The sequence below is a fragment of the Andrographis paniculata genome, unplaced genomic scaffold (genome assembly GCF_009805555.1).
Source record: "Andrographis paniculata isolate CXL003 unplaced genomic scaffold, ASM980555v1 Contig82END, whole genome shotgun sequence".
Taxonomy (NCBI): Eukaryota; Viridiplantae; Streptophyta; class Magnoliopsida; order Lamiales; family Acanthaceae; genus Andrographis; species Andrographis paniculata.
In genome coordinates, this window is record NW_026137620.1 from 188,405 (window position 1) to 203,325 (window position 14,921).

At 31.2% G+C, this 14,921-nt stretch overlaps 2 protein-coding genes across 3 annotated transcripts; both read left to right on the top strand.

Moving 5' to 3' along the window:
- The first annotated feature begins 2,458 nt into the window (after positions 1 to 2,458).
- LOC127241383 (E3 ubiquitin-protein ligase RDUF2-like) lies at positions 2,459 to 4,225 on the top strand. Of its 2 annotated transcripts, XM_051260403.1 has the most exons (2): positions 2,459 to 2,599; positions 2,672 to 4,225. In XM_051260403.1, the coding sequence occupies exon 2, from the start codon at positions 2,811 to 2,813 to the stop codon at positions 3,828 to 3,830; it is 1,020 nt and encodes a 339-aa protein (XP_051116360.1). In that variant the 5' UTR covers positions 2,459 to 2,599; positions 2,672 to 2,810; the 3' UTR covers positions 3,831 to 4,225. The 2 variants fall into 2 exon arrangements, with proteins under 2 accessions (XP_051116360.1, XP_051116359.1); XM_051260402.1 differs by having other exon boundaries at positions 2,459 to 4,225.
- Positions 4,226 to 6,079: 1,854 nt separating this feature from the next.
- LOC127241384 (E3 ubiquitin-protein ligase SDIR1-like) lies at positions 6,080 to 9,295 on the top strand. The gene is made up of 9 exons (XM_051260405.1): positions 6,080 to 6,312; positions 7,027 to 7,161; positions 7,277 to 7,331; positions 7,431 to 7,483; positions 7,583 to 7,811; positions 7,885 to 7,996; positions 8,687 to 8,732; positions 8,800 to 8,931; positions 9,008 to 9,295. Exons 2-9 carry the CDS (start codon positions 7,084 to 7,086, stop codon positions 9,122 to 9,124), a joined length of 822 nt encoding a protein of 273 aa, XP_051116362.1. The 5' UTR covers positions 6,080 to 6,312; positions 7,027 to 7,083; the 3' UTR covers positions 9,125 to 9,295.
- The last annotated feature ends 5,626 nt before the right edge of the window (positions 9,296 to 14,921 follow it).

Here is a 14,921-nt window from a genome sequence, read left to right on the forward strand (position 1 = left end):
GCGGTGGATGTTCGAACAATGATTACAAGTCGATCGCGCATGGCAGGACTGAAGAGGTCGTGGCGTTGAGGTCCCGGACCTTGTAAATGAAGATCAACATCTGCAACAACTTTTTGTCACTTTTCTTTTGGTCTTGTTTTTCTTCTTGCTTTTGTTTTTTCATATATAAAATTCATAAAAAAAAAAAAAACATGAATAGTAATATATTAATTGTTTATTTCGTTAAATTCTCTTTTGATGTTTTAATTTATTTTAAACTAATAAAAGTTAAATTTAATTTTTTTTTTATTTAAAACAATATTTGAATAGTAATATATTGAAATATAATATTTCGAATAAAAACAATTATTTTATGCAATATTTAACCAAATAGTTTACAAAAATGAATTTACAACTATTGAATGCTTTTATTAGATAATGGATCAACTATTATATTAAATTATTTTATTATTAAAATATATTACTTCTAACTAGTATTCCCATTCAATTCTAATCTATAGGGCTTATCTGGCTGTTATTGAGATTGATTAAAATGATATGTTTGATTTAAATTATTATTATTATTTTAATACTCTCTGCCTCCGTCTTAATTATTTATTCATTTTTTATTTAAATTCGTCCCAAAATAATATATTTATTTCTTTTTTTAAATAATTCTAATATCTATCTACCATTAAAATTATCCTTAAACTTACACTATATTACAAAATTGTCACCGTAATAATTACAACCAAATTACAAAATTAAAAATACTTTAGTTTTTAATTAATAAATCAAACTAAACTTAATTTACAACACTTATTACCAACCACCCCCCGTTGTTCTCCACCAGATCGATCAAGGGTTTTTGAAATTCTTTCATTGCTCACGCAGTAGCCTTATTCGTTCCCTCATCGGCGTTCTTTATATTTTCTCTCAAGTTCTACCGACGATGTCGCTTGCCCCTCGGTCTCCGGCGCCGGCCGAAGGACGTTCCCCTTTACAAAGGGTTGGACGTCCCTCAAACCGTGATCTGAGTTATCTAGTTTTCGAATCCGATGGCTTATTTGAGTCACTGCTCGATTATGATAATATTGTCAAAGAGGTGGCCAGATCTACACCGTTAGCCGTCATTTCGGTTGTTTCCCTTGGTTTCGTTCCCGATCCGGAATCGGAGCAGAAACCGGAGAACGAGTTCCATTTTACGGATATACGTCGATCTCGAATGTTGTTCCGGCATTCCTCCTACGTACCGTCGTCGAATGGAAGTGGCTTCCTCGAGCTGCTCTTCGACTTGCAAGGTTGTGCTAAGTATGCTTAGTATTCTTTTAGTCATTTAATTTGAAGGCATTTTAGTCATTTTATTTTTATTTTCACTATATCACAATATAATACTAATATTTCTAAAATTTCGTGCATAAACTAAATGGATAGATAGATTGGGGTAGGAGGAGTATAATATTTTATGAAATAAATAGTATTTTACATTCAATTTTTATTCTTTTTTTTTTAAAAAAAGAATATGTACTCCCTCCGTCTCAATACAATAGTTTTATTTATCATTTTTGTCCGTCCTAAAACAATAGTCTTATTTCCATAAATAATCATATCACCATAAAATTATTCCTACTTTTTCATTTTTATTGCACAATTGCCACTACTTTTTACACTAATGCACTCACAAAGACAAAAAAGTTTTTTTATCTATATTTTTTAGCAACTACCAATATAATATCAATATTTCTTAAATTTCGTGTCCAATCCAATTAAGACTATATTTATGTGACGGAGGAAGTACCATTCAATCTAAGAAAATACTCTTCGCGCGTCTTACTTTTTATGTTTAATTTATTGTATATATGAAAATTTAGGTGAAATATATAATTAAATAATTAAAATGTATATTAATAAAAATAACTATTAGTATATAATATAAATAATTATAAATTTAAATTAAATTAATTATAATTAAAAAATTTAAATTATGATTAAAATGTATAATATTTTTTATAAAAATACATAAATAAAATAAAATGGACACAAATAAAAATAATACAGATAGAGTATAATTTTATTGAAGCTATAATAATAATAATAATAAATAATTTTTTTTAAAAAAATACCAGTGTGTTTCTTTTATGAATATTTGAAAAATATTTAGTTTGAGCTTGATATAAAAAAATTTAGTTTGAGCTTCATGAGTTCACTTTTAATTGGACCTCCCAAAAATATTTAACAAAATTTTTGTGAGAGAAAAGAAAAATAAATTTTTTTCGAAAGAAAATTTTTGTGAGAAAAATTAAAATAATAAAATTTGAGAAAAGTCTGCAAACAAACATACCCTAAATTTTAAAATTTATTGCTGCTATGCCTAAGCTAAACCAACACGTGTTCGCCGTTTGACGCGTGAACAGCACGCGAATAAGGAATTTGAATAATACCCCCCATATTCCTACCTTATTACACATTCATACCCATCCCCAACTTGGTGGTGCTTCCTCTTCCTGTTCTCGGCATCCAAATAAGCATTATTCTCCCCAGCCCCTTTTCTCTGTTTTTTCTTCCAATCGTTTCGTTTCAGCCTGAAAGAAAAGGATTATATTCCACGGATCTGAACCCGGTGCGCTGTCCGATTCATTTTTGTTTACCCTTTTCAATTGATTTCGATGTCTTCAACTTACTGGTGTTACAGATGCAACCGCTTCGTTAGGGTTTCGAATCAAGATTCCATCAATTGCCCCGATTGCAACGGTGGATTCGTCGAAGAGGTCGACGTCCCTTCCAGATCTTCGCTCTCCGACTCCAGACGCCGTCGTTTCCCCGCCGCGGCGATGTATATGATGCGCACTTCAGATTCAGGATCGGGCCCCGGTTCCGGATCCGGATCCGGCTCAAGCCCGATGCCGAGAAGAAGCCGCAGGAACGGCGGCGACCGCTCTCCGTTTAATCCGGTTATTGTTCTCCCTGGCCTCAACGACGGCGGCGGCGGAGGAGGTGAAGGCGGCGCGGCCCCCGCCGGAGGAGGAGGTTTCGAATTGTATTACGACGATGGATCCGGGTCGGGTCTACGGCCGTTACCAGCGAGTATGTCGGAGTTTTTACTCGGGTCGGGTTTCGACAGGCTTCTAGAACAATTGGCGCAAATTGAAGCCAACGGAATTGGGCGAATTGACAACAACTCGCCGGCGTCAAAAGCCGCGGTCGAATCGATGCCGACGATCGAGATTACCGATCAACACATAGTTGTCGAAGAGTACTGCGCCGTCTGCAAGGAGGCCTTCGAATTGGGGGCGGAGGCTCGAGAAATGCCCTGTAACCATTTGTATCATCACGACTGCATTTTACCATGGCTTTCGTTGCGAAATTCCTGTCCAGTGTGCAGACACGAATTACCTACTGATAACGAGAGCTTCAATAGAAACCCTAATTCCGGCGAAGTTAACAGAGGAGGATCAAATGATGTAGGGAACGAAGACGATACTGTAGGATTGACAATATGGAGGCTCCCCAGAGGGGGTTTTGCCGTTGGAAGATTCTCCGGCGGGAGGAGGGGTGGGGAGAGGGAGTTGCCGGTGGTTTACACCGAAATGGACGGCGGGTTCAACAACAATGGTGTTCCGAGGAGGATATCGTGGGCATCCAATGGGAGTGTTTCGAGGGAGAGTCGTGGATTGAGACAAACATTGCATAGGATGTTTGCTTGTTTTGGTAGAGGCAGATCATCATCTTCGACTAGTTCTAGCTCTAATTCAAGAACTAGTCGAAGGGGTGGGGCTTTGATGTCGATTTTCAGCTCCACTTCAAGACAGCGTCGAAGGTGGGGTGTTGATGGAGACGAAAGCCAATGGTGAAAAAGGAAGGTAAAAATGCTACGGTATTATTCAGTGTAAATACCTTGAAATGGATCGATAAATATGATGGTTCTTACAGTTTTGGATTACTCCCTAGCATGATTAGTTCAATTTCCATTAGTTTGTCCAAAACTAGATGGAGAAGATAGGTTCTTGAAAGTAGGGATTCGAGGCGGGAAGATGAAAAGAGGGATAACTCTTAATTTGCTAGGGATTTATAGTGGTTTCAAGAACTATGTCGAGCTTGCTTAAGAACGCATTCTTTACATCCCTTTTGCGACATTTGCGGGCGACATGTTGCTACGTTAGTTAAAGCTTGTGTATGCTCGATTTCTGTAATTTAATTTCCGCCGGGGAAGCTCGACGAGGAGCAATGCATTTGATTTCTTTTCGATATTAGGTTGACTACTTGAATCTTTTCATTTCCTTAACAAGAAAGAAGAAACATGACAATGTAGATCATAGAAGTGGGAATCCTATATACCATTGTGGATTTGTAGGCTGTAGATTGCTTGCCTTGTTGAGAAATGTATATATGTGTGTAATGCCAGCTCTTGTTCCGACACGGGGAGGGGAGTTTTGATTTGAATTTTAGTTTAAATATGAAATTTTGTGAAAACAAGAGAAAAAAAAAAAAAAAAAAAAAAGCAGTTTATTTTCGTTGAAAGTTATGCTGTTTGAATAGTGGTTTTAATTTGAATTTTTTTTTTTTTTTTTTTTTTTTAAAACCAACACTTCATTCTTGCTTACCAAATACTTTGTGGTATTGTGACCTTAGAGAGAGTATAATATCTATTTTATTTATTTGCATGATTTTTTTTTATTTTATTTTTTAAATCAAAATACACAATCAAACTGTCTTAATAGAAGATAAAATTTTGTACTTCTCCGTCAGGCTATGACATATATTTATTTTAGGTCGGAATTTAAAAATAATAATATTTTAATTATAATGTATAATTAAAAATAATATAAAGATAATATTTTGCTATGATGGTAAAATATAGATATTTTTTTAAAAAAATATATTTATACATGATTAATATAATTTAATTTATAAAAGATAAAAATAGAAATAAATTTATATAATTATATTTTGTTTATTTAGGAGATAAAAGAAAATAAGAGATTAGAAGCAATTTTCATTTTTAAAAATACTTACGGAAATAATTAAAGTAATTACTAAGAAGTATAAAGACAACTTTAGCAATAATTTTTAACCAAAATGATCATTGTATTTTATTCATCAATTTCTTGATCTATATTTACATTTCTTGAAAATATTCTACTTGATATTGAGAGGTCGCTACAGTGTGAATTTAGTAGAACAATATTACAAACATATAGTATGTTGTTTTTATATTTCCGAATAATTCGAAAAATCAACACGGTGAGTCCAATTAATAATTATTTATTGTTTAGATTTTTATTATTTTATTTATAAAAAAATATTAATATTCTCTTTGTCACATTGAAAGGTTGTCATTTTTTATTTTCGTATATTACAAAACAAAATTATTATTTTTTAATTTAGTAATCGTATTACCTACTAAGAGCATTTTCAACCAGCGTCATTAATGGCGCTGGATTGCTAGAAATGATGTTGATCCACTCCAACGTGCGCTATATTTTGACACCATTTTATGGTGTTGCACCGTAGCAACGCCGTAAAATGGGGTTGTATTTGTTTTTTTGTTTTTTTAAAAAATTAATTTAACATATTAATTCTTTTTATTTATTTTTATATTTTTCTAAAAATATAATATTAATTATAAATATAAAAGATAGTTTAAAATAATATATAAAATATAATATTTTAAGAATATTTTATTTAAAAGTAAAAATAAGAGTCGTGGGTTTGAGTAAAAATACTGTAGTAACGATAGTCTAACGTAATAAATATTTTTTCGAACATACACTATGTTACACAAATATCATTACTTTTATATTATAAAAATACTAATAAAGTTATTTTCATATTTTTTATTACAACTCATTATAATAGTAATATTAAAACATTCACATCCACGTGAGTAAACGAGACCCTTACATAAAGGAATACTATTTTCTCTCTCAGTCAAACCTTCTTTCACATTAATTTTGATTTATTATGCCATGATTCAAAAATTTGATTTAATGTGTTTTTGCCTATTTCACAATATGAAATCTATTTATAATAAAATTACAATAATATTTTCATTTTAATTTGTTAAGCGACAAAATAATAATACGCACTGCATTCGTCACAGAGAAGAAAAACACAGAGCCACCGCGAACCGACAGGCAGCAAACGACGTCGTTTTCTGAAGAGGAAAAACAAAGAAAAACCACAAATCCCTAGCACGTTCTAGTTGATTCGTTGTATTCGTCTTCACTGATTCCTCTTCTGTAGAGATCTAACGAATTGTTGTTCGCGTAATTCATTTCGTTTACTTGATTGTTCGCATACGGATCCCCCCTGGCCCCTGCAGAGCTAATCGTTGTGAGTGATTCTCTCTATGTTCTTCAATTTTAAGAATCGCAGTTTTTCTTTGAGGATTATGCATGCAAGCAATTCGCTGCTGGATTCGAACATCCTTCCAATGTGTGTATATGTATATGTCATATCCTGGCTGTGGCAAGGGTTTTGTGATTATTTTATTTCATTAAAAAATTATATTCCTTGATGCGGATGCTAACTGGTGTTTTTCCTTCTTTGATTGTCTCTACGAGCACATAATTTGAAAATTTTAGCTAGATCAATGGATTTCTGCGAGTAACTACACCGGTAAATGGTAATTGAGGCTAATTCTCGCTTATTTGTTGTTGGCTTTTGGTCATAATCTTTGTTCTATGGCGAAATGCAAAATTTCTTGAGCTACTGAAACCTGAGCTTTGTAGAGCAACAATGTATGTATGGTTTCTTTAACATTGGAGTCAATTTGGTCGAATTTGGTGAAATTTAAATTGGTTTTGGACGAGATGTTGTAGGTGATTCTCTTTAAATCTAGAAATGAACTAATTAACTTAGTGAATAGATATTGAGGAATTTTCTGGTCCAGAAGCATATATTTTTGTTTTTCTTGTGAACGAATTTTGTATTGCATTTTGGATCACCATTGAGTAGATTCCTTGTGTTGATATTTTAGAAATGACTCTTGATTTGAATGATTGATTATTAGCTATAATTCTTCTTATACAATAAAGTGCATTGCAGGTGCATATTTACAATTTCAAATTGTTCAATAAGTGCTTCTGAATTCTCTTAGAAGCCATGAGTTTTGTATTCCGAGGAACAAGAGGTGAGCTGGAAACCGGATTTCCAGGACTTATTCCCGAGCGACGTGCAGTGGTGATTATCTTCTGCTTATTTATCCTCAAACTTAGTACACTTTTATCTAATTTATTTTTCTGAACTTCTAAATTCTACTACACTGATCTATGGCCTTCTCGACGTTTCTGATCAGAGGGTTCATGCTGCCCGGCCAGTCAATTCAAATTCCCTTGCTTTTCTTGTCACAGGTTTTCATTTTACATAGCTGCGCATTCATTATTTAATTTTTTTCCCCCTCGGATCAGCCTACTAATCAACTATGCATACTTGTTCATTTGATGTGACAGTGCTTCTGCTGTTTATGATATTGAATTCGCACCAAATGTCGCCCAATTTTCTGGTTTGCATCCTTTTCCCACTGAAAACATTTGATTAAATCCACCTGTTGTCAAATGTTTGCAAACATGTAATAAGCATCTGTTTATCTCTGCTTTAAAAGCTTTGGCTGGTGCTCGGCGTCTTTCTAATGGCAACAACTTTGAGGATGTACGCTACTTGTCAACAACTGCAAGCTCAAGCACAGGCTCACGCTGTTGCGGCTAGCGGCCTTCTTGGCCATACCGAATTGCGACTTCACATGCCACCGTCAATAGCACTTGCAACTCGAGGAAGGCTGCAAGGTCTCAGACTCCAGCTTGCGCTTCTTGACAGAGAATTCGATGATTTGGGTATGTCTTATAATCGGTGAAGAATCTTTTGATGAATACTTGGTTAAGGCTATCGCCTTTTTCATCAATACAGATTATGAAACATTGAGAGCCCTCGATGTTGACAATGTTCCGACTGCCTCTATGACCGACGAAGAGATTAATGCGCTTCCCGTTCACAAGTATAAGGCGTCCGACACCCAAAGGTTAGCATCACTCAATACTCTTCCAATTAAATCATGTGCCCTAACTTATAGAGTGTGCTTGTTTGGGGATTTAGGGGTTTGGATGTTGAGTATGTGTTTCGAATAGTAAAATTATGAATTGAAATAGCTGTTTGATGCGATACAAGTCAGTGTTGATGTGATGTTTTGAATATAAAATTAATTTTTAGTATAATATAAAAAAAAATTATATAACACCTCTTGTGTTTTAATGAAAATGCACAAAATATTCAGGGTGCGTTTGTTTGTGGGTTTAAATTTTTGAATAGTAAAAAGTTAGAATTTGAATAGTTGTTTGATATTGATATAAATAGATGTTTATGTGATGTTTTGAATATAAAATAAATTTCTAGTATAATATAAAAATAAAAAATAATTGATTGATTTGATATTTTTTTAGGGAAAAGTAAAATTCTTTATGAAAAACCACAAAAGAACACGACCCTAGTGTTTTATTGTTGGGTGAGACCTCTTTTGTGCATACTTTAATTTAATACAAGGAGTTTTCACACAATAAATTCGTGTTTTATGTATTTTTACTAAAACACAAGGAGTAATATGCGATTTATTCTATATAAAATAAAAAATAAGTGTTTGATTTGATGTGTTTGGAGGAATAGTAAAATCTCCCAAACAAACACCCTAATTTTTTACTCTTGTTTGCCCCAACAGTGTTGGATCATCACTGCAGCATGCATCTTCTTCAGCCTCACCTGAGGTATCGCGCCATTTCCTTTGATTATTACCTCAATTTTCCGAATACCTCATTAATTATTTATCCCCAGGTGCAGAAGAAGCAAGACCTCAATAATCAACAAACTGGAACAAAGACGGGCGACCAAGAACTGACCTGTAGTGTTTGCTTGGAGCAAGTTAATGTCGGAGAACTCATCCGGACGTTGCCATGCCTGCACCAGGTTTCGTACACTTCATTTTTATGCTTACATTTTCTTCGGGCTTAATTGCAAGGATTCTAACACAATAGTTGTTCAGTTCCACGTGAATTGCATAGATCCATGGCTGCGCCAGCAAGGAACTTGCCCGGTCTGCAAATTCCGAGCAGGGCCGGGGCAGGGAGAACTCAACGGCGACGCCTCCAATATGGTATAAGTTTTCTTGTTCACATATTCATTAGCACTATGTGAACTGTGTGTATATATATATATATATATATGCCTATATATCTATATGTGCATCTATCTGCTGCTGCCAATTGTGTTCCTGATTATGAATTTGGATGCATATGTGAATAATGAAATGTGTTTAATTTGTTTTAAGAAATTTGATGAATTATATGAAAATATTGTGTTCAATTGAAAATTAGTTACTAGTACTCACTTTCTTTGTTACTCTGGGTTCACTTTTTTTTTTTTTTGAACTTTTGGCAATATATTTTTGTTGAATGTAATTTTATTTATTAATTTTAAGGACTACTTCTTGAATTATATGATAAGTGGCAATATATAAGGTATGCCTACTTTGGGCTATCTTTGGAGGCCCCTTTTGAAATCCCAACAGGCCTATTTTAGTTTTATTGTTTTAGCTACTATTTCAACTAATGTATGTTTGTTCATATTCAATATTTATTTCTCTAAACAATGATATAAATAAAAATATTTAATATATCTTTTAAGTGTGATTATTTATTATTATTATTTTTAAAATAAAACTTAAATAGTGAAAAAAAAAAAAAAGATAAGTGAACAAATATGTATTTAACACTTATTTTTGTTAAAAATTTAAATAAAAACAGGGTTTTTGGGTTCTTTTTGGAAAAATGTGTGTTTTGAGGAAAAATATTTTTCACAAAAAGAACACACTTATTATTATTATTATTATTATTTATGTGAAATAATATTGAATATGATATTTATGTGAAAAATAAAAATAATTGAATATCTTGTGTTAGTGGTAAATTAGCCCCATATGTTTTTGTGTTTTTTTTTTTTTAGAAAAAAAATAATTTTTAATACTTGGACGAGTGGTGCAATAAAAGGTGAGGTGATGAAGCAATACTTGGACGTGTCGTGATTTGATTCGCTCATTTTGTTTAGGACGCGTTTGTTTTTGCTTTTTACGTTTTTCATATTGTAAGATGCTGCGATTAAAACTGACCATATATGTTTTTACTACTGTTCTAATTACAAAAATAAATATCTGATGTAATTATTGTAGTAAAAATGTATTATCAAATATCATAAGGGGAAAAGTTATTAACTGTAAAATAATTAGTATAAAAATAAATTCAGAAAAAGGAAACAGACAAACACAGATGTGATAATACGATCATAGTTTATATGACCAAAATGCACATATATACTACTATTTATTTTCCAAATTTAATAATTATGATATCAAATCATCGTAACATTAGTTATTTTTCTTTATTTTCAAATCACTTCATTAATTGTCGTAACCTCCATCATTGTGTTTGTTTATTTGAGTTTATATATTTATATATTAATGTAAAATGATAGTGGGGTTTCTTTTGTTTTTTTACTAACAAAAGTACACTATTTTTCATTATAAAGATCAAATCTATTTACTATTTCAATCAAAAACTAATTTTTTAATGATATAATTTTCAATAGATATTACAAGAAATAACATATATATATATACTATATATAATATACACTATTCATTTTTTTTTAAAAAAAAATTAATAATTCAACACAAACACAATTTTTAAATTTAATATAAAAAATTCATACATCCAAAAATACAAAATAACATTTAAATTCAATTTATTTTTTAAAAGTTTAAATAAAAAAGTTGTGTATTTAATATTCTCTTTATTCCAATTGAATAATGTACTATTTTTACTATTTTCATCTGTCTAACTAAAAAATTTATGTATCTTATTATAGTAGAAGTAATATGTACTAATACCAAAACACCCTTTAATTTTTAAGTAAATTACATATATATATATATCATTATGTATATAAAGAAGTCTCATGCCATTTTTTAATTATAAGGAAGAATGATGCAAACTTTTCAAACAATTAGTTATAAGTAATTTTTTCGACTTAATATGCATAATTTATTTATGTCATATGCGAATATTTGCATATAAACAATGTCGAATGAGGAGTGGTGCAACTCGAACATAGCCGTCTCAACTCTATTTGATACCATATTAAAATTTTGGGTAGAAACAAAAAATATCATTAATCAAATAATAAATACAATGTGAGTTATGTAAAAAAAATATGTTTCTTCCGTCCCAATACAATAGTCATGTTTACCATTTTTGTCTGTTCCAAAACAATAGTCTAATTTCCATAAATAATCATATCACTATAAAATTATCCTTACTTTTTCATTATTATTACACAATTGCCGCTATTTTTTATACTAATACACTCACAAGTGCAAAAAAGTCTTTTACTCGTCTCAGACTATATACTATAGTTGACGGAGAGAGTATATTCAAGGCCAACAAAGGTTGTTCATTTACTATTTCAAATTCAAATTAATATTTTCTCTGTCCCACCTAACATGTCTATATTTTTGTTTCTGTCCATCCCACGTCTGATGTCACTTTCATCTCTTAGAAAATAATTACACATTTTAATCTTATTTTATAATTTTTTAAATTTTAATTAGACTAATTACTTATCTTAATCTTGATATATAATTATTTATATTATAAAATAATTATTTTTACTAATACATTATTAATTATATATTAATTATACTTATTTTAAATTATCATATCTAGGACATGGAGATAATATTATTCATTTGATACAGTTTTCAATAATAATAAAAAAAATAATAATTATTATTATTTTTTCTTACAAAATATCACATTACAATTTTAAAAAATAATTCAAATCTAACATTTAGTATCAAATCAATCTTAAACCACAACAAATTTAACTATTTTGTGTGTTATAGCGATGTTTATTGTTATATAGGTATATATGGTAATTATTTTTTTTTGTTAATATTTTTTGTAAAATTGTGTATGGTGAATTAAACACAGTGAACACACTCTAAATAGTGTTTGGTTAACAACCATTTTTTTTTTCAAAAAAGAAATAAATTATTATTTAATTTTCATATGAATACATTATTTCATTATATCATAAAGCAATATATTCAAATTACGTAATTTTTTTTTTTAAAAAAAAAAACACCCCAAATTTACATGAGAAAAGCAAAAGGCAGAAGGATTCGAAATGAGTAAAAATAAGCAAAATATAGAATTAGGTAAGAAAAATATAATGAGAGAGAGAAAGAGAAGGAAACCCTAATTATAGAGAGGAAGAGAGAGAGGCGATGGAGGAGAAAGAGAGGAGAGATGTCTGTCTGTGAGTTTGTCAACTTCAAACGTCAATTTTTATTTTAGGAAGGAGAAGGAGAAGGAGGCCTCTCTTATTGCTTATGCAGGACGCAACAAATCAAATCCTTCGATCTTCTTTATTTAATTCCATGAGATGAGCTAGATACAGATTATATATATATATTATATATCCGCCATTGCTGCAATTCCTCTTCTTCTTCTTCTTCAGCTTCAGTGTACAGTATTACTACTGCAGTGCAATACCCTAGAGACCTAGCTAACCTTTCAATTCCCTTTTCCCATTGTTGGATGCATCCTATAATGTTATAGTCCACCCCCACCCTATATATATAGAGAGAGAGAGAGATGGTGATGATGATGATGGTGTATCGATCTCTTATTAATCTCTGTATGGCAACTGACCTGATTCTGTAAGTATTGAAGTTTCTGGTAAATTTTGGTACCTGGCCGATGGCGATGCTTAACTGTCTAAACCAAATCCATACCCCCCCTCTCTCTCTCTCTCCATCTCTCTCTCTCTCTTGAAACTAGAGATCAGATCAGATCAGATCTTTGGGCACCAACCAACCATTCCTCCATTCCTCACTCAAACTAAACTAATTCAGAGATAGATACATGTCCATTAATCTTCTCTGTCTCTCTCTCTCTCTCTCTCTCTATAAATACCAACCCTTTCTCACTCTCTCTTCCTCATCACCACCTCTTAAATTCTCTTGCTTCAGTAATTTTCTTTCTCCCTTTTAATTCTCCTTCTTTGATTAATTAATTATTCAATCATATAGTTACTGCGTGTTCTTCCGATCACTACTACTCATCGTTCTTTTCTTTCTTTCTTGCTGGGCTAATTAATTATCCTTAGCTAGCTAGCAAGATCTTCTCTTGGGAAATTCATTAATATGGTAATAGTAATGGTTAATTCAGCCAGATCTTATCTCATCTCATCTGATAATCATCCCCTTTGTAGCTACTGCTGTGTATATATGTAGGGTCTAATTAATTAGGGTTTGAGTTTGATTTAGATTTATTGGGTGGGTTGGAGAATGGAGATCTGATGGATGGAAGGATCTGAGTCAATTTCTTGCTGGTGCATCATCATCAAGGTTCACATAATGAAAAATCTCATTTAATTACAAGTACAATTTTGAGATCTGAAATTAATTAATTAATCAATCAAGAATGAATATAGTATATGAGAATCTTGATGATGCTGCAGCGGCAGTGAATGGCTATTTCATATATACATACCTTCACAGCCCAGTTAAGTTCTTTCTTTCTCTTGTTTCTATTTATTATAATAAAAATTAATTATATATATATATTCCATGAATTTGGAAGCTATATATGTCTAATTGTGTTTTGAAGGTAGCCTAGCTAGATAGCACTGCCTTGTTAGTTTCCCTTTTTGAGAAAATATTGATGAGGTTTGGTTCCATAGATAGATAGATAGATACATACATACATACATACATTATCTCATCTCATCTCATCTCATCTGCAGGCAGCCCAGTAGTGATAATGATGTAATATGATTTTCTTTACTTATTTATTTTTAATTATCAATTAATTTCATCCAAGAAGGATGTGTAGTATTATTTCTCATTAAATATTTCCTTAAAAATATAAATATAATTGGTGATATAATAGCTGTACGGAAAATGAAAATGAAAATGAAAGGTAATGGGATGTGGTGGCAGCCATTGTCGTGTGTGTGTGTATTATGGAACTCCACAACGCTACTGCTCTACGTACGGACATCAATCCTCCATCAGATCAGCTCCTTACCTGATCGATCTCTCAGTATCTCTCTCTCTCTCTCTCTCTCTATATATATATATATATATATTCTCTCTCACTCTTTCTTTTAGTTTCGATATACGCGATCCTCCTTTTTCTGTCTTTTTTTTTTATTTTTTATTTTTTTTAAAATTATGTGCTTATATAAAGTTTCCATATATTGATTAACAATCTAATTCGAAGATAACTTTATAGAATAGTCATTGCTATACAAATTTATTTGATAATCATATTGTTATGTATAACCAACCATCAATTATGCTTTTTTTAGGTCTTCTCTTAGGGTTGTAAGATAATTCAAATTAATGCTTTTAATTACCTCTTTGCAAATTAATCTCTTTCTTTATAAGTCTTGATGAGAAAGTATTAACCATGGGCTAAACCCTAATCCTCAATCAAGATTGCCTTTATATAATTTAGTCAACTTAATTAATTTGTAAGAACATAAAGCTATCTGTGTGTTCTTTTTTGCATTTTGAATATTCTGATTTTTGTTATTTTAAGAGTTAAATAATTATTGAATGTAATGTTTTGCACGTAGACTATTTATATTCTTATTACACCATCTCCAACCTATTACTTCATTTTTTAAGTAGCTACAGTTAAAAAAAAAAAAAAAAATAGTTCTATAGTAATTTTACTTCAACCAAAAAGTATATATTCTTCTTTTATATTATTTTATATAACTTTTTATATTTATAAATTACACTCCAACTTTAATTTATTTTTACAATATAACTCATATATATATAATTACACATTATATATCACTTTTCGAAAAATAAAATTATATATCAC

What these genes read in the sequence shown, in the direction of transcription:
- LOC127241383 (XM_051260402.1), top strand. Translation starts at nt 2,646, where the DNA reads ATGTCTTCAACTTACTGGTGTTACAGATGCAACCGCTTCGTTAGGGTT.
- LOC127241384 (XM_051260405.1), top strand. Translation starts at nt 7,084, where the DNA reads ATGAGTTTTGTATTCCGAGGAACAAGAGGTGAGCTGGAAACCGGATTT. An exon ending in CAGAGAATTCGATGATTTGG is followed by an intron (nt 7,812 to 7,884) that starts GTATGTCTTATA and finishes TCATCAATACAG; the next exon opens with ATTATGAAACATTGAGAGCC. An exon ending in CTTCTTCAGCCTCACCTGAG is followed by an intron (nt 8,733 to 8,799) that starts GTATCGCGCCAT and finishes ATTTATCCCCAG; the next exon opens with GTGCAGAAGAAGCAAGACCT.